The sequence below is a fragment of the Rhinoraja longicauda genome, chromosome 7 (genome assembly GCF_053455715.1).
Source record: "Rhinoraja longicauda isolate Sanriku21f chromosome 7, sRhiLon1.1, whole genome shotgun sequence".
In the NCBI taxonomy this organism is placed as follows: Eukaryota; Metazoa; Chordata; class Chondrichthyes; order Rajiformes; family Arhynchobatidae; genus Rhinoraja; species Rhinoraja longicauda.
In genome coordinates this window covers 14,894,061-14,913,527 of record NC_135959.1, presented here as the reverse complement: position 1 = coordinate 14,913,527, position 19,467 = coordinate 14,894,061, and the positions used below count along the sequence as shown (strand labels likewise).

The window sequence follows — 19,467 nt, the reverse complement described above, 5'->3', positions numbered from 1 at the left end:
CTCCACAGCCTTATGTTGCAAAGAATTCCACAGATTCACCCCCCTCTGATGAAAGAAATTTCCCCTAATTTCCTTCATAAAAGAACATCCTTTAATACTGAGGCTGTGACCTCTTGCCCTAGACTCTCCCACTAGTGGAAACATCCTCTCCACATCCACTCTATCCAAGCCTTTCACTATTCTGTATGTTTCAATGAGGTCCCCCCTTATTCTTCTAAACTCCAGCGAGTACAGGCCCAGTGCCGACAAATGCTCATCATAGGTCAACCTACTCATTTCTGAGATAATTCTTGTAAACCTCCTCTGGACCCTCTCCAGAGCCAGCACATCCTTCCTCAATATCTACCTTTGGTGTAAACCAGCATCTGCAGTTCCTTTCTACACAATCAAGTTTAAGTATCCAGTACTACTGATGATTATTTTACAAGCATCACATATTCCTTTTCCCTAGAGATGCTGTCTGACCCGCTGAGTTATTCCAGCTTTTTGTGTCTATCTTCGGTTTAAATCAGCATCTGCAGTTCCTTGCTATACAATTAAATCACATTGATAAGGAAACAATGTGCCAATGGTTTCTGAAGTATGGGAAAATTGCATTGATTAACAAAACAAAAAGAGGAAAATTACATATTGAAGATTTGTTCTTCAAAATGTTTTAATGAAATTCAGCACTACAATTATTAACCTACCCTGATATGGATCTAAAGTACCTCCTGAGTAAATATGATTTGCAATATTTATTTTTCAAAACATTGCAATGAACTTGAATAACAGTAATCATTTCTCCAGTTACCACAATCATGCCAATCAGATAAATAAGGGATTTCAAGGTGAGCACAAAATGTAATTCCATTCTTTTTCAGTTTTCAAAACATCAATTTACAGCGACCTGTTAGCTAATTTTACTTTAGAAAATGGATAGAATATGGTTTAGAGTGTATGGATATGGATATTGTAAGAAAATAACTGCAGATGCTGGTACAAATCGAAGGTATTTATTTCACAAAATGCTGGATTAACTCAGCAGGTCAGGCAGCATCTCAGGAGAGAAGGAATGGGTGACGTTTTGGGTCGAGACCCTTCTTCACGTTTCGGGTCGAGAACCGAAACATCACCCATTCCTTCTCTCCTGAGATGCTGCTTGACTTGCTGAGTTACTCCAGCATTTTGTGAAATAAATACCCTGGATATGGATATTGATAAGATAGGTTTAGAATGGATAGGATAGGTTTAGAGGGATATGGGCCAAATGCAGGCAGATGGGAGTAATGTACATGTTGGTCGGTGTGGGCAAGTTGGGCCAAAGGGCCTGTGTCTATGCAGTATGACTCTATGAAAAGCACTTTTACAAATGTAAAAATCCTGTATATTTTCTGGATTTAAAATAAAGATTTAAATTGTTGTTTACACTGAAAAAAAAGAACAAATCTGTAATCCATTCTGGAGATGTACTCTATATGAATCAGGAAAGGTCCACCAAATGTAACTGAGGACTGCAATATTCATGCAGATTACAATAGACAATAGGTGCAGGAGAAGGCTATTCGGCCCCTCGAACCAGCACCGCCATTCAATGTGATCATGGCTGATCATTCACAATCATTACCCCGTTCCTGCCCTCTCCCCATACCTCCTGACTCCGCTATCATTAAGATCTAGCTCTCTCTTGAAAGCATCCAGAGAATTGGCCTCCACTGCCTTCTGAGGCAGAGAATTCCACAGATTTACAACTCTCCGAGTGAAAATGTTTTTCCTCATCTCCGTTCTAAATGGCCTACCCCTTATTCTTAAACTGTGGCCCCTGGTTCTGGACTCCCCCAACATTGGGAACATGTCTGGGAACACGTTTACTGCCTCTGGCGTGTCCAATCCCTTAATAATCTTATATGTTTCAATAAGATCCTCTCTTATCCTTCTAAATTCCAGTGCATACAAGCCTAGTCGTTCCAGTCTTTCAACATACACAGTCCCGCCATTCCGGGAATTAACCTAGTGAACCTACGATGCACGCCCTCAATAGCAAGAATGTCCTTCCTCAAATTTGGAGACCAAAATTGCACACAGTACTCCAGGTGCGGTCTCATTAGGGCCCTGTACAACCGTTTACAAGCTCTCTATTATGGCCGGACAGTACAGTCCGGCCATAAGATGGGGGAATCAGCAAAAGAATAATCTTTCATTGCAGGGATCTGAGCCTTAACGCATTTTGGAATCATTTTTGGGGATCTGGGCTCATCTTGAATTGTCTTTGAGAAGGAGGCAGTGATTCCCCCTCTTGAGCCATTGTAATGGAAAGATAAATGATATAATGGAATCGGTCCATTTAAGAGTCAATCACGTCAGTAGGCCTGAAGTCCCATAAAGGTTGTATCAGGAGAAACCGGTGGATTCCTCCCTCGAGGTCCATGAGTGAACCAGCTGGGCTTTTGACAACTTGCAGTGATTTTATAGTTAAAGAAACTTAATTACTTAATGACTAGTTTGTTTTTAAATTCTAGATTAATAATTGAATTTAAGTTCCATAGATGTCATTGATGAATTGGAAGGGAAAATATGGATCAAAATTTAAATAGAATTTATCAAGAGTTGCAGACTCAGGCAGAACAATTGCAGAGGCTGTTTCTGGAAACTGCTCAGCCAACATTGCAAGGGAGCAGCTGGACACTACTTTCGTACTGTATGACTCTTGGAATAGGAACGATGAAGGCTAACGCAAAAACTGCGTAGATTGCAGTGTGATAGATTATTACTTACAGCCAAAGCAAAACTTGTACTTGTACCAATACAACAGGTAACTGTGGAGAGCTTGAAATAAATCTTCAAATAGTTGGTTTTATTCCAAAAAATATCTGCAGCATGGTAAATGCACAAGCCTCAGGAAAAAAAACCTTTGGGTACACACCAGACAGGAAAGAGAGTGACATAAAATTCATCTCAGCATATAGCACTGTTTATTGTGCAGTTGTCCAGAATTCCTCTGCTGTGTCCTGCAAAGATGTCACCAGAAGTGGCCACATTTACTGTGAAGCTCCTCTTAAAACAGTTCAAGCAGCCTTTTCCCATTGTTTTCCCTTTATATATCCGTCTAGCACTGAGAAAGTCGTTAGCTGAAAGTCTCCTGTCAATTGTTGCTAAATTAAAGAAACTCAGTCTGAAGAAGGGTCTCGACCCGCAACGTCACACATTCCTTCTCTCCTGAGATGCTGCCTGACCCGCTGAGTTACTCCACTTATAACGATGGATATGTATTGGTGTTATGCTTCCAGCATCATGTGAGTAGAAACAAAACAAGGAGGCGCTTCACCTGGCGTAAGGAGGCTCCAGGTAAAATACATGGAATCCTGAACCCCCTATTCCACTCCCACTCTCCTCTGTAGCATACTTCCAGATAATGTTAAATCATTTGAGAACAAGCAGCGAGCTTAGAGCAAAGGGAGATCACAGACTGCTATGTTATTTGCATCCCTGAAACATGGCTAACCTCTGACTCACCTGATCCTGCTATACACCTGAGAGTTTCTCCATGTATCACATGGAATCTGGAATCCTCAGGAAAGGTGAAAGGTGGCAGTGTTTGCTTTTTGGCCAGTGCTTCATGGTACACTGAAATGATGGTTTTAGCTCAATTCTGCTCCCCTGACATGGAATACCTGTACCAAAAATCCCATCCCCTTTATCTACCGAGGGAATTCACAATACAATACAATACAATACAATATATCTTTATTGTCAGTTCTGAAATTTGTTTATTTAGTTTCATGATAATCCGTCCATAATTGGTTTAAGGAGAACTACATCCCTAAGGCTTTTACTAATGAAGACAATAATTTCTTTCAGGACAGGAACCTTATCTTGGGACAGGAAACTTAACTGTTAGTTATACAATACAATATATCTTTATTGTCATTGTACAGGGGTACAACGAGATTGGGAATGCGCCTCCCATACGATGCAATAAATTAATTAGCTAGTCAGTATTAATTTATACAACCCAATGAAACAAATGAGAACAGTTTTAAACAGAATAAAGTGCAAGTAGATCTGTGCCAGATCTGTGCCGGCTCAGCAGGACCGGTTCATAGCAGCTATGGCCCTGGGGATGAAGCTGTTCCTGAGTCTGGAGGTGCGGGCGTAGAAAGCCTTGTATTGTCTGCCCGAGGGTAGAAGTTCGAACAGACTGTTGCAGTGGTGTGAAGAGTCTTTGTGGATGCTGGTGGCTTTTGTGAGGCATCGTGTGTTGTAGATGCCCTCCAAGGCTGGTAGCTGTGTTCCGATGGTCCTCTGAGCTCTATGGACTACCCGCTGAAGAGCTTTCCTCTCTGCCTCCGTGCAGCTGAGGTACCACACATCTACCAACTTGCCAGTTGTCTATATAGCACCCCAAGCTAATACCAAGGTAGCATTGGACGAATTATACTTGGTTGTCTACCTTCTTCAGACAGCAGCTGGCTCAGATGAAATTGCGATCCAATCAACTGGCTAGTCTTTGTCGACATCTTCAACCTCTCACTTCAATAGTCTATTGGCCCCATCCACTTCAATGAAACCACCATCATTTCAATCCCCAAGAAAAAAAAAGACTTTTCTCAATGACTAGTGTCCAGTGGCTTTAACATTGACTATAATGAACTGCATTGAAAGATTGGAAACAGACCACGTCTGCACCAGGTTTTCGGACATGGTGGTAGAGCTGTTGCTTTCCAGTGCCAGAGACCCGGGTTCGATCCTGACAACAGGTGCTGTCTGCATGGGGTTTGTACATTCTCCCTGTGACCTGCATGGGTTTTCCTCCCACACTCTAAAGACGTAAGGTCATAAGTGATAGGATAAGAATTAGGCCATTTGGCCCATCAAATCTACTCCGCCATTCAATCATGGCTGATCTATCTCTCGCTCCTAACCCCATTCCCATGCCTTCTCCCCAGAACTCCTGACAGCCGTACTAATCAAGACATACAGGTTTGTGGGCTAATTGGTTTGGTAAAATTGTAAATTGTCCCTGCTGTGTGTAGGATACTGTTAGTGTGCGGGGTTCGCTGGTCGGTGAGGACTCGGTGAGCCGAAGGGCCTGTTTCCATGCTGTGTCTCTAAACTAAACAAAACAACGTAGACCTGATTACAATTTGTATCCAGGAAAAATAGGTGTTCTGAGCGGTAACCGGTGGAGATCACCATTTTTCTTGGGGTTTGAAACTATGGTGGTTTCCTTGAAGCAGATGAGGACTCAAAGCTCTACACACCTTCAAACATCCTATTTTTGTAATTAATCAAATATCCATGACCTCCAGGGTGTAGTTAAATATTCAACTTCATCTTCAAGGCAAATCATGTCTGACGAATCTTATAGAATTTTTCGAGGATGTAACTAGTAGAGTGGATAAGGGAGAACCAGTCGATGTGTTATGTCTGGACTTTCAGAAGGCCTTCGACAAGGTCCCACATAGGAGATTGGTGTACAAACTTAAAGCACACGGTATTGAGGGTTCAGTGTTGAGGTGGATAGAAATTGGTTGGCGGACAGGAAGCAAAGAGTAGGAATAAACGGGTCCTTTTCGGAATGGCAGGCAGTGACTAGTGGAGTACCGCAAGGCTCAGTGCTGGGACCCCAGTTATTTACAGTGTATATTAATGATTTGGACGAGGGAATTGAATGCAACATCTCTAAGTTTGCGGATGACACGAAGCTGGGTGGCAGTGTTAGCTGCGAGGAGGATGCTAGGAGGCTGCAGAGTGACTTGGATAGATTAGGCGAGTGGGAAAATGCATGGCAGATGCAATATAATGTGGATAAATGTGAGGTTATCCACTTTGGCGGCAAGAACAGGAAAGCAGAGTATTACCTGAATGGTGACCGATTGGGAGAAGGGGAGATGCAACGTGACCTGGGTGTCATGGTGCACCAGTCATTGAAAGCAAGCATGCAGGTGCAGCAGGCAGTGAAGAAAGCGAATGGTATGTTGGCATTCATAGCAAGAGGATTTGAGTTTAGGAGCAGGGAGGTTCTGCTGCAGTTGTACAGGGCCTTGGTGAGATCGCACCTGGAGTATTGTGTGCAGTTTTGGTCTCCTAACCTGAGGAAAGACGTTCTTGCCTTAGAGGGAGTGCAGAGAAGGTTCACCAGACTGATCCCTGGGATGGCGGGACTTTCATATGAGGAAAGACTGGATAGATTGGGCTTGTACTCGCTGGAATTTAGAAGACTGAGGGGGGATCTTATAGAAACATATAAAATTCTTAAGGGGTTGGAGAGGCTAGATATGGGAAGATTGTTCCCGATGTTGGGGGAGTCCAGAACCAGGGGTCACAGCTTAAGGATAAGGGGGAAGTCTTTTAGGACCGAGATGAGAAAACATTTCTTCACACAGAGAGTGGTGAGTCTGTGGAATTCTCTGCCACAGAAGGTAGTTGAGGTCAGTTCATTGGCTATATTTAAGAGGGAGTTAGATGTGGCCCTTTTTGCTAAAGGGATCAGGGGGTATGGAGAGAAGGCAGGTACAGGCTACTGAGCTGGATGATCAACCATGATCATATTGAATGGCGGTGCAGGCTCGAAGGGCCGAATGGCCTACTCCTGCACCTATTTTCTATGTTTCTATGTAACTTTGTGTTGCTTTAAACATTTGGCAACATATAGTCCCACAGTAACAATCACACCACTTTTATGATATTGTGCAATCTCTTTCTGAAGATCTGATGTTATAGTTAGGCAGAGTGTATAATTTGTCAGTCAGTCGCCACAATATTAACGGTGATTGCTGGCTTAAACCAGGCCAACTCAAACACTGATCTTCAAAATGTCAATGTACAATGTGCACATGACCTTTAAAATGACCAGAAAACGAATTGAACTGGAGTAACATTGCATCATATCCTAAGGGTACATAAGTGCATGTCTGCTCTTTTCCATTCAGCTGTCTCCGCACTGAACGGCCAGCATCATGCAGTTCCTAATTGCTCAACAGCAAAATAATTTCCTAGTTACTGCTTTGACCAAGTATTCTTCTGCAGTGAATAATATGGAGCAAACAATCATGCTACCCAGCCTCCTTCAAGACATCCCTACGGAGGAGCACAACGAAACTAAAGATGCTGAAGGCGGTCCCCATAATATGTACGAATGCTACAACCTGCTGAAATCCATCAAAAACACCGTGGAAAGCAGCATGCTGCCATCTGAAGACTGGAAACAGAAAATCAACAGTGCTTCGGAAAATGAAGAAGTGGCAAATTTGGAGAAACTTCTCTATACCCATGTGAAGGGCCTCTGTATGGTGTTGAATAGATTGACGGACAAAGCCAACACATTGACAAGTAGATACAAGGGCAGGATTGGAACTTATTTTTGAATCACATCAAGATAATCATTCAGCTGACAATGAACAACCAGAAGCAAAGAGCTCTTGAGAGAGAAGATAACTTGTACCGCTTGGCTAAAAAACACATGTTTGAAAGTAAAGACAAAATTCGTAATTCTGCAGAACACGTTTGGCTGATGATCGTTGGATGCCTTCATTGAGCCACTGCTTTTTACAAAAGAACGTCAATGTTGTGCTGCATGTATTGTGAATTCTTGACTCCATCGTGAAATATTTCATCTGCAAGAAGCAACTTGGAACTGCGACTTAAGATCAGTATGTACTTTCCAACTGTTACATACAGGAATAACTTTCCTAACAGTGCTTGATCATAAATGTGAACTACTTCCATCATTTTTCATTTATGACAAAAATAAAAGAATACAAATTATTTCAAAATGGTGTTTATTTTCTTTCGCATTTTCCTTGGGGCAAGGAAGGTTATGGGATTTAATAAAGGCAGACAAGACAACTATGGGTAGGGAGAACGGCAGATGCTGGTTTAAACCAAAAACAGACACAAAGGGCTGGAGTAACTCAGCCGGTCAGGCAGCATCTCCAAAGAAAAGGAATGGCTGACATTTTGTACAAACGGTCTGAAGAAGGGTCTCAACATGAAACATCACCTATTCCTTTTCTTCAGAGACGCTCTCTGACCCGCTCAGTTATTCCAGCCTTTTGTGTCTGTCTTCAAGACAACTATAGATTTAGATAAGGGAGATAGAGAGAAGCTGTTTCTATGAGTGAGTGATTCAAGAAATAGGGACACAGATTCAAAGTTTCTGGGGTGTGGAGTTTGTAAGGGGATCAACCTTCACTTAAGTGCAGTGTAATGATCTGGAAATCTTTGCCACTGCAGGCAATAGAAACAGCTTCAATCAGGACTTTCAAAACTGAATTTGAATTGATACTTGAAGTAAAGTAATTTGCGGGGCAATGGGGGGAAAATAGAGCCCCCCCCCCCTCCCCTCTCCCCCCCTCCCCTCTCCGCCCCCTCTTCTCCCCCCCTCTTCTCCCCCCCCCTCCTCTCCCCCCCCCTCCTCTCCCCCCCCCCTCCTCTCCCCCCCCTCCTCTCCCCCCCCCTCCTCTCCCCCCCCCTCCTCTCCCCCCCCCCTCCTCTCCCAATTCTTAAGGGGTTGGAGAGGCTAGATGCGGGAAGATTGTTCCCGATTATCACAGCTTAAGGATAAGGGGGAAGTCTTTTAGGACCGAGATGAGAAAACATTTCTTCACACAGAGAGTGGTGAGTCTGTGGAATTCTCTGCCACAGAAGGTAGTTGAGGCCAGCTCATTGGCTATATTTAAGAGGGAGTTAGATGTGGCCCTTTTTGCTAAAGGGATCAGGGGGTATGGAGAGAAGGCAGGTACAGGCTACTGAGCTGGATGATCAACCATGATCATATTGAATGGCGGTGCTGGCTCGAAGGGCCGAATGGCCTACTCCTGCACCTATTTTCTATGTTTCTATGTAACTTTGTGTTGCTTTAAACATTTGGCGACATATAGTCCCACAGTAACAATCACACCACTTTTATGATATTGTGCAATCTCTTTCTGAAGATCTGATGTTATAGTTAGGCAGAGTGTATAATTTGTCAGTCAGTCGCCACGATATTAACGGTGATTGCTGGCTTAAACCAGTCCAACTCAAACACTGATCTTCAAAATGTCAATGTACAATGTGCACATGACCTTTAAAATGACCAGAAAACTTATTGAACTGGAGTAACATTGCATCATATCCTAAGGGTACATAAGTGCATGTCTGCTCTTTTCCATTCAGCTGTCTCCGCACTGAACAGCCAGCATCATGCAGTTCCTAGTTGCTCAACAGCAAAATAATTTCCTAGTTACTGCTTTGACCAAGTATTCTTCTGCAGTGAATAATATGGAGCAAACAATCATGCTACCCAGCCTCCTTCAAGACATCCCTACGGAGGAGCACAACGAAACTAAAGATGCTGAAGGCGGTCCCCATAATATGTACGAATGCTACAACCTGCTGAAATCCATCAAAAACACCGTGGAAAGCAGCATGCTGCCATCTGACGACTGGAAACGGAAAATCAACAGTGCCTCAGAAAATGAAGACGAGGCAAATTTGGAGAAACTTCTCTATACCCACGTGAAGGGCCTCTGTATGGTGTTGAATAGATTGACGGACAAAGCCAACACATTGACAAGTAGATACAAGGGCAGGATTGGAACTTATTTTTGAATCACATCAAGATAATCATTCAGCTGACAATGAACAACCAGAAGCAAAGAGCTCTTGAGAGAGAAGATAACTTGTACTGCTTGGCTAAAAAACACATGTTTGAAAGTAAAGACAAAATTCATAATTCTGCAGAACACGTTTGGCTGATGATCGTTGGATGCCTTCATTGAGCCACTGCTTTTTACAAAAGAACGTCAATGTTGTGCTGCATGTATTGTGAATTCTTGACTCCATCGTGAAATATTTCATCTGCAAGAAGCAACTTGGAACTGCGACTTAAGATCAGTATGTACTTTCCAACTGTTACATACAGGAATAACTTTCCTAACAGTGCTTGATCATAAATGTGAACTACTTCCATCATTTTTCATTTATGACAAAAATAAAAGAATACAAATTATTTCAAAATGGTGTTTATTTTCTTTCGCATTTTCCTTGGGGCAAGGAAGGTTATGGGATTTAATAAAGGCAGACAAGACAACTATGGGTAGGGAGAACGGCAGATGCTGGTTTAAACCAAAAACAGACACAAAGGGCTGGAGTAACTCAGCCGGTCAGGCAGCATCTCCAAAGAAAAGGAATAGCTGACATTTTGTACAAACGGTCTGAAGAAGGGTCTCGACATGAAACATCACCTATTCCTTTTCTTCAGAGACGCTCTCTGACCCGCTCAGTTATTCCAGCCTTTTGTGTCTGTCTTCAAGACAACTATAGATTTAGATAAGGGAGATAGAGAGAAGCTGTTTCTATGAGTGAGTGATTCAAGAAATAGGGACACAGATTCAAAGTTTCTGGGGTGTGGAGTTTGTAAGGGGATCAACCTTCACTTAAGTGCAGTGTAATGATCTGGAAATCTCTGCCACTGCAGGCAATAGAAACAGCTTCAATCAGGACTTTCAAAACTGAATTTGAATTGATACTTGAAGTAAAGTAATTTGCAGGGCAATGGGGGGGAAAAAGAGCCCCCCCCCTCTCCTCTCTCCCCCCCCCTCCTCCCTCTCCCCTCTCCCCCCCCTCCTCCCTCTCCCCTCTCCCCCCTCCCCCCCCTCCTCTCTCCCCCCCCTCCTCTCTCCCCCCCCCTCCTCTCTCCCCCCCCTCCTCTCTCCCCCCCCTCCTCTCTCCCCCCCTCCTCTCTCCCCCCCCTCCTCTCTCCCCCCCTCACCTCTCTCCCCCCTCCTCCCTCCCCTCTCCCCCCCTCCTCTCCTCTCCCCCTCCTCTCCTCTCCCCCCTCCCCTCCTCTCCCCCTCCTCTCCCCCTCCTCTCCCCCCTCCTCCTCTCCCCCTCCTCCTCTACACCCCTCATCTCTCCCCCTCCCTCCCCCTCCTCTCTCCCCCCCCCCTCCCCTCTCTCTCCCCTCCTCTCCCCCCCTCCTCTCCCCCCCTCCTCTTCCCCCACCCTCTCCCCCCCCCTCCTCTCCCCCCCTCCTCTCCCCCCCCTCCTCTCCCCCCCCTCCTCTCCCCCTCCTCTCCCCCTCCATTCCCCCTCCTCTCCCCCCCTCATCTCCCCCTCTCTCCCAAAAAAAAGAACACAAGACACATGACCCCAACACAAACGTTCATCACAGTGAAGGGGTGTTTGGAGTCACTGTGAGGCAACAAAACTTCCACTCTCTTCCCCACGCCCACGGACAGACAGCTCGTCCCCGACCGACCCGCACAGTCCCCGCGGCCGAGTCGCACCGGGCGCTGAAACGTCTCGCGGCCGAGCCGTGCGGTGGAAGTCCCCGCGGCCGAGCCGTGCGCAGCTAAGTCCCGCGGCCGAGCCGCACCCCGCGCCGTGAGTAAGAGACCTAAAAGAGAAAGGTTTCCCCCCCCCCACCACCACCCCCCCCACCACCACCCCCACCACCACCCTCCCACCCCCACCACCACCCCCCACCCCCACCACCCCCCCCCACCCTCACCACCACCACCCCCCCCACCACCACCCACCACCCCCCCCCCACCACCACCACCACCCCCCCCCCACCACCACCACCACCACCCCCCACCACCACCCCCCCCCACCACCACCACCACCACCACCCCCCCCCCCACCACCACCCCCCCCCACCACCCCCACCCCACCCACCACCACCCCCCCCCACCACCACCACCACCCCCACCACCCCCCCCCACCACCACCCCCCCCACCACCACCCCCCCCACCACCACCACCCCCCCCCCCCCACCACCACCACCACCACCACCCCCACCACCACCCCCCCCCACCACCCCCCCACCACCACCACCCCCCCCCCCACCACCACCACCACCCCCCCCCCCACCACCACCCCCCCCCCCCCACCACCACCACCACCACCCCCCCCTGCACCCAATCCAGTCTACAGAGCCCACTCTATAATGATTGGGTCCACACATATCCTACCCCGGCCACAGCAAAATGAATGCAACGTTAACCCTATGTTGAAAGCAACACTTTTACCTCTTCTGAAGTTCAGTGTGGAAATTTGTCTGTGAACATTGATTCAACTGGGTTGTACAGCCAAGCACACAGGTTTGCGGGTGTAATAGAACAATTTGACTGTTCACCCACAGGTTGTTCACATCAGGTTACAATGTTTTGCTCCAATCTATGCATGGTCTCAGCGTTTGCAATGAATACAAAATATTAAGAAAAATCGCCATCTTATAATGTTCACACACTCAGTGTGAGACTTGCTCGATTTTCATTTTCTGTGGGATAATACCATGGCTTTTGGTCAGCATCATCTCACTGGGATTTAAAACTGAGCACTGAGGAATAAATCTCAAACTGTTTTACATATAATTACTTACCTTTAATATTTAAAAAGTCATTGACATTGGACAACTGACTAGGTGAAGCATCACTAATGGTGTGTGCTGCCATCATTTGTTGAGATAGGAGTCTGCTGAAAACATCTAAGTGGATTGTTTTCATGTTATGAATATTTTGGACAGGAGCTTGTAATGTGGTCACTTCCAAAGGGAGAACATCGATGTACTTTTTCAGACCCCCACAGCCCTCAATGGTAATGTGATCTCAATCACCGAGGCCAATGTCAGAAGATCCTTCATAAGGATGAACCCTCAGAAAGCGCCGGCCATGATAGTCCACCTGGGCGAGTTCTTAAAACCTGCGTGGACTAAATGGCAGCAACATCACCACTAAGGTCTGAAGTCCCCGCCTGTTTTTAAAAGGACATCCATAAATACCGGTGCCCAAGAAGAGCAAAGTGACAGCGCTCAATGACTACCAATCAGTTTCACTTACGTTTGTTGGGATGAAGCGCTTTGAAAGGTTGGTTATGGCACACATCAACTCCTGCCTTAGTAAGAACGTGGACTCACTACAATTCGCCTACCACATCAGATTAACAGTGCATGCGATCTCACTGGCTCTCTATTCTGGACTACTTGGACAATAAGAACACGTACGTCAGCTGTTGTGTTTTGACTACAGATTGGCTTCAAAGCCAGCTTCCCTCTAAACATCATCAAACTATGGAACTGGGTCTCTGCTCATCCCTATGCAATTGAATGCCCAAATGTAACGCTTCTACATAAAGTACTTCATGTCTCTTTAAATAAACAACCTAACTCTTAACTAAAACACGATAGAGAAGCTGTTTTATTCAGCCAGAGATTTCACCATGTACCATAAATTGGCATTTCTCCCCAAAATAGATCTTATCGCTTAAAAGATAAAATAGATTGTTTGAGTTTCCACAATTATTTTATCTCCAAGGTTATTTCGTCGGTTTTACAATAATTTATTTACTGTCTGTCTGATATTTTTGCATCTGGCTAAAGTCACCGAGGCTATTGACCAAATACTCAATTAGAGAAAACTTGTCTGATTATTGTAACCATGTTGACCTGGTGCTAAATTGAACTGTAATCTCAAGATTGAAAAACAAACAGCATAAATAATTTCACATAATTTATTACAAAGTAATTTACAACGAGAAAGACCATGCGTTGGCAGCATGGTTTTATAGACCAGCCGATAGTTATTTGAGTACGAGTGATCACTCAACATGAATAGTCAGCTATGTGTTACTACTGGTTGGTTCAGCGAATTGGATGGAAATTCTCCAGAATCTCAGCAAATGTTTTTTTTTCTGTAAAATGAAAAAAAAATGGAAACGTTAAAAGAGACATTTTTTTCTCAGTGCTATGCTCTAATAGAAGATCCAAAATATAAGCTGTACTTTTGATTCAGATATGTTGAAGCAGAATCTTAGGTCTTTAAATTAGAGAGCGAGAATAACAAGGTGGTTACTGTCATGCTACCGTTACACTAAATCCTGCGGAGACCACGCATTCAAAAACAAAACCATGGGATCAACGACAAAGATGGCAGTTGCTGTCCAAATTGCTCTGGATCTGCAGTCACATACATCCCAGAGCACGAGGTTGGCAGATTTTCTGAAGGACATTAGTAAAGCAAATGGGATTTCGTGGCAATCTGGCAATTTGATAGTCACGATTACTGACTCTAGCTTCACATTCCAGATATATTTAATCACCTGAATTTAAAATTCCCCAGCTTCCAAAGTGGAAATTGAGCTCATGCTTCCCAACAAATGGATCCCACTCCAGCATACTTTTGCACAATACAAGATGGATATTTTGGCACTGGAGAAATAGCATATGCCTTTACCAGATTACCAGTTTGCAGATGACGCAAAGCTGGGTGGCAGTGTGAACTGCGAAGAGGATGTTGGGAGGTTGCAGGGTGACCTGGACAGGTTGAGTGAGTGGGCAGATACATGGCAGATGCAGTATAATGTAGATAAATGTGAGGCTATCCACTTTGGCGGCAAAAACAAGGAGGCAGGTTATTATCTCAAAGGTGTCAGGTTAGGTAAGGGGGAAGTGCAGCGAGACCTGGATGTCCTTGTACACCAGTCACTGAATGTTGGCATGCAGGTACAGCAGACAGTGAAGAAAGCTAATGGAATGTTGGCCTTTATAACGAGAGGATTTCAGTATAAGAGTAAAGAGGTTCTTCTGCAGTTGTATAGGGGTCTGGTAAGACCACATCTGGAGTATTGTGTACAGTTTTGGTCTAATTTGAGGAAGGACATCCTTGTAATTGAGGCAGTGCAGCATAGGTTCACAAGATTGATCCCTGGGATGACGGCACTGTCATATGAGGAAAGATTGAAAAGACTAGGCTTGTATTCACTGGAGTTTAGAAGGATGAGAGGAGATCTTATCGAAACATATAAAATTATAAAAGGACTGGACAAGCTAGATGCAGGAAAAATGTTCCCAATGTTGGGGGAGTCCAGAACCAGGGGCCACAGTCTTAGAATAAAGGGGAGGCCATTTAAAACTGAGGTGAGAAGGAACTTTTTCACCCAGTGAGTTGTGAATTTGTGGAATTCTCTGCCACAGAGGGCAGTGGAGGCCAAATCACGGGATGAATTTAAGAGAGTTAGATCGAGCTCTGGGGGCTAGTGGAATCAAGGGATATGGGGAGAAGTTGGGCACAGGTTATTGATTGTGGATGATCAGCCACAAACATGCCGGCTCGAAGGGCCGAAAGGCCTCCTCCTGCACCTATTTTCTATGTTTCTATTAATGACAAGAATAGTGTTAAGACTTTAGGACTAATAAATTCTGGTGGAAAGTGAATGATTATAAACATTAATGTATTGAGATATAATCTGCATCGAGCGGCATTCTGCAGTAAAGATATAAATGACTTGCTGCTTTTTGAACTTTTCTTAAAAATGTCTACCTGTTCACTAAAACTGTGTTTTGTTAAGTGGTGCAGAGGGATTTTGTCTGCATTCACACAGGAACAATACCTCTCTGTTGTGCTGTGTTAATGAAGTTGCAACAGAGCATTAAACAGTAACAGTCAACGACAGAGCATTAAACATTTTCAGTTATTCTTTTGAATTCAAATAATTAATGAGCAATTTTGTTTATGTGGAAGCAGACCAAAATGAGGTAAACTCAGACAGGGTGAAATAAATTGGAAACAGAAGAAAAGATGAAAAGGATAGTACCACCACCCGCCATGCTACCCTGAGCTTAAAGCCCAGGCATAAACTGCACGTGTGTTATTAGTTATAACCCCTAAAAGGTTTGTACATATCCGTATTCTTCAGTGTGGCTCCAAAGCTAAGAATTGCTGGGAAACTCATGCTCGCATGTCACAGTGAGTTGTTGTGATTGAACTGGATCTGAGGTAGTGCTACCGGGCAGCAGTGTCATTTATTCATGTTTTATCAGCATGACATGCCCGAAAGAAATTGATAGTTAAGCGCACAATGATTTATTTGCATGTGAATTTCATTGTTTTTAAGGGGAGAATAAACATTTGTTGCGTATTCCTACACTGACATGTCTCTTAGGAATCTGAACCGATACGAAATTATGGTAACACTTTCATGTTCCTTGAAATAATCACTTCCCCTGTTATTTTTGATAAATGGTGCATATTTATATCATACAATAAAGCAATGTCAATTCCCAGATCCTAAATCTAATAAAAACCTTTGTAAGTAATGAAGTGGTCTGCAGAGCAAGATAATCAAAACCATAACTTCAGGAATGGATGTTGACTGGCCATATTTATGTCTTACTGCCACTATATGCCTATAAACAGTGCCAATTTCTTAGCATAAAATGGGGTTTTGGAAATTTTGAGTGTGTGTTTTTCTATTTCTAAATGGGATGTTGCAGATGTGTTTTCAATTAATTTTAAATAGGATATTTATAAATGTAAACCCTGAATTCTACAAGTGTGATTTCACATTAAAAAAATTAAAAGAGAAAAAAAAGGGGATTGCAGATGTTGGAAGCTGGAGGAACTCAGTGAGTCAAGTGGCATCTGTGAAGGAAAATGGACAGTTGACCCATGAAAGGTCATGACTCGAAACATCAACTGTCCCTCCACAGATTCACTTCACCGATTTCTTCCAGCAGATCGCAAACTGCTTATTGTTAAAAATGTAACAAAACGGCATCAAAGTTAGTTTGCGAGTTTCTGAGCCATTCAGATAGGAAGGCAGCAGCTTTGATATCAAGTGATAAACTCAACATAGAATTGGTACACTCCCCTAGGTAGGTCGCTAGGAGACGATAAGAGCTCCAATGGCCTCGAGATCGGAAGAGTAATTCAAAGGTAAAGGTAATTCAACTCATTACTTACCCACTTCCGGAAAGTCATCAGGATGGCGCTGAATATAGTCCATCATTTCTTTATCCAGTTTGGCTGTCTTGTAGTCTACTATCTTGCTCACGTGATATCCAACAAACCATCCAACACTCAGAAAGAGAAGCTGGCGATGCACACCTGTAAACAGAAAGATTATTGTTTTCCTTTTGTTTAAATTGAGGTTAAGAAATTTGGAGACTTCTTTGGACATCATTTATCCATTCTCTCCCTACGCTGCTTGGCCCGCTGAGTTCCTCCAGCACTGTCTGTTTTGCATAACTTCATTCCGTTGTCATTCTGACAAAAAAAACTAATGATTTGGTGTTGTTCTGTCTAATGCACCAATTCATACAGAAGTGGACTATGAACACATGTCCACTTTCCATCTGTGCACCCAAACAAGTCATCCTGAGGCTTTTTCAAGCAAGCCTTTTAGTTCATAACATGCTGTTCAATGTATTTACTCATTCAACCACAGATTCCCAACAAAAAGCAAAATTCACTCCAACAAAATCCAACCCAAAAAAGATTTAAAGATTTAAATACATGTTGGCTTCTCCATGTTAATTCTGCTGCTGTTGAGGGTGTTCACTGTGAAGTGGGTGAGTAACTCATCTTCAACTGCCCTCAAAGTATGCCATTGTGTCTCCATTTTACTGCTCCACTGCAAAATCTCCTCAAAGTATGCTGCCTGTATGCATCCACACATGCTGCCTGACCTGCTGAATTCCTCCAGCACTTCGTTTTGTATTTACAGCATTTTAGATCTTGCTTGCAAAGCATACAACTCAAGGATACGAACATTGAATTCTCCAATGTTCCATTGAATTCCCCCCCACCCACCCAGCACGTTTACTGCCTTTCCAGTGCCCCACCCCCATCTTCCTTTATCCCGCACTTCTTTTTTCCCCTCCCTGTTCTCTTCTACCTCTATCCCTCCCCTGGCTTTACATTTCACATCCTCTCTGGCCATCTGTCACCCATTTGTGTCCTTTTCATCTCTGGGCTTTGTCCATCCATCTGCCAATTACCCCTCACTCACCTTCACCGTACCTATAACAGATAAAACACAAAGTACAGGAGTAACTCAAAGGATCAGGCAGCAACTCTGGAGTGCATGGATAGATGGTCGTAACCCTTCTTCAGTCTTCTTAGCCTCCTACTACAATCTGTCTGAAGAAGGGTCGCTTATCTATGTTCTCCAGAGATGTTACCCGACTTGCTGAATTATTCCAGCACTTTGTGTGTTCCAGTATCTGCAGTTCCTTGTGTCTCCATTTAACAGGCCTTGTGCTGGAAGGCGACTGAGAGTCCTGGCCTGAGCCACACACTATACCTTCTTTGAAGCAAACACACAAAATGCTGGAGTAACTCAGTGGGACAGGCAGCATCACTGGATAAAAGGAATGGGTGATGTTTCGGGTCGAGATCCTTCTTCAGACTCAACTTCTGTGTCTATCTTCGGTTTAAACCCGCATCTGCAGTTCCTTCCTCAGAATCAGAACAGCCTTTATTGTCATCCAAAAAAACAAGTCTTTTGGACAAAATTCCATTACCCACAGTCCAACAATAAGAGCAATAAAAATAAGCAATAACACACACAATCACAAACCAACACAAAACAACAAAAAAAAGAAACCTCCATCACAGTGAGTCTCCTCCAATCACCTCCTCACTGTGATGGAAGGCCAAAATGGCCTACTCCATGTTTGGAGGACATGGATATGAGTTTTGGGTAGAATCCCTTCTTCAACTCTAAACGTCGCCTATCCATGTCTTTCAGAGATGCTGCCTGACCCACTGAGTTACTCCAGCACCTTGTATTCCATGCAAGTTTCCAGCAACTGTTGATAACTTGATGGCTTGATGGACACCACTCTTGCTGCGGTTACCTGTCCTGAGGTGACCTGTTGTCCATCCATCTGCCAATTACCTTCTGCCACTCACCCTTCACCCGTAGTACCCCCTGTTTTGTTCTGGCCTTTTCTATCTTTCAGTCTGAAGAAGGATCTCGAACCTTTCTTTCACCTATTCCTTTTCCTATCTCTATTCATTTTCTCCAGGGATGCTGCCCGGCCCATTGAGTTACTCCAGCATTTTGTGTCTTATATTTGACGGCTTCAGACTGGGCTCTCTCTGGTCCGCGGCTCGACCCCATCCATCCTTGGCCCGGGGTTCGACCCCACCCACCGTGTCGGGTCGGGCCGGGCCAACCCGATCCCCGGGCTTATCACCGCAGCACCAGGCCCTCGCCCCTCGCTCTTTCCTCACCCGATCTGAAGGCCGGCCGCCGGTTGATGCCGTTCTGCATCAGCGCCGCCGTCCAGCCGATCAGGCCCAGCCACACGCTGTTCTTGTTGACGATCCCCGGAGGCGGCAAAGCCCGCGCCTCGGCCGGCAGTGGCAGCAGCCCCATCCCAGCCAGCACCACCCGCCGCCGCTTCACCAGCGGGGAGGACAATTCAAGGGCGAAGCACCAGCGCTTTCAGTCCGCGCCTCTCAAGGGCTCCGGGTGGATCCCCGCCGCCGAAACAATAGTTCCGACAACTTGCTGTGGCAGAGAATTCCACAAATTCACAACTCTCTGGGTGAAAAAGTTCCTTCTCACCTCAGTTTTAAATGGCCTCCCCCTTTATTTTAAGACTATGGCCCCTGGTTCTGGACTCGCCCAACATTTGGAACATTTTTCCTGCATCTAGCTTGTCCAGTCCTTTTATAATTGTATATGTCTCTATAAGATCCCCTCTCATCCTT

General features: G+C 44.8%; 3 protein-coding genes across 3 annotated transcripts; 2 read left to right on the top strand and 1 right to left on the bottom strand.

Moving 5' to 3' along the window:
• The first annotated feature begins 6,895 nt into the window (after positions 1–6,895).
• Positions 6,896–7,746, top strand: LOC144595473 (mid1-interacting protein 1A-like). Its single transcript, XM_078402990.1, has one exon. It carries the CDS (start codon positions 6,939–6,941, stop codon positions 7,344–7,346), a length of 408 nt encoding a protein of 135 aa, XP_078259116.1. The 5' UTR covers positions 6,896–6,938; the 3' UTR covers positions 7,347–7,746.
• Positions 7,747–9,120: 1,374 nt separating this feature from the next.
• On the top strand, positions 9,121–9,973 carry LOC144595472 (mid1-interacting protein 1A-like). Its single transcript, XM_078402989.1, has one exon. The coding sequence runs from the start codon at positions 9,166–9,168 to the stop codon at positions 9,571–9,573; it is 408 nt and encodes a 135-aa protein (XP_078259115.1). The 5' UTR covers positions 9,121–9,165; the 3' UTR covers positions 9,574–9,973.
• A 3,490-nt stretch (positions 9,974–13,463) lies between these two features.
• Positions 13,464–19,212, bottom strand: ndufc2 (NADH:ubiquinone oxidoreductase subunit C2). The gene is made up of 3 exons (XM_078402988.1): positions 18,985–19,212; positions 16,708–16,851; positions 13,464–13,657 (listed from the first exon to the last, which is right to left on the bottom strand). Exons 1-3 carry the CDS (start codon positions 19,127–19,129, stop codon positions 13,608–13,610), a joined length of 339 nt encoding a protein of 112 aa, XP_078259114.1. The 5' UTR covers positions 19,130–19,212; the 3' UTR covers positions 13,464–13,607.
• Positions 19,213–19,467: the final 255 nt, after the last annotated feature.

What these genes read in the sequence shown, in the direction of transcription:
- LOC144595473 (XM_078402990.1), top strand. Translation starts at nt 6,939, where the DNA reads ATGCAGTTCCTAATTGCTCAACAGCAAAATAATTTCCTAGTTACTGCT.
- LOC144595472 (XM_078402989.1), top strand. Translation starts at nt 9,166, where the DNA reads ATGCAGTTCCTAGTTGCTCAACAGCAAAATAATTTCCTAGTTACTGCT.
- ndufc2 (XM_078402988.1), bottom strand. Translation starts at nt 19,129, where the DNA reads ATGGGGCTGCTGCCACTGCCGGCCGAGGCGCGGGCTTTGCCGCCTCCG. An exon ending in GCGGCCGGCCTTCAGATCGG is followed by an intron (nt 16,852 to 18,984) that starts GTGAGGAAAGAG and finishes TTCTGTTTACAG; the next exon opens with GTGTGCATCGCCAGCTTCTC. An exon ending in TGATGACTTTCCGGAAGTGG is followed by an intron (nt 13,658 to 16,707) that starts GTAAGTAATGAG and finishes TTCATTTTACAG; the next exon opens with AAAAAAAAACATTTGCTGAG.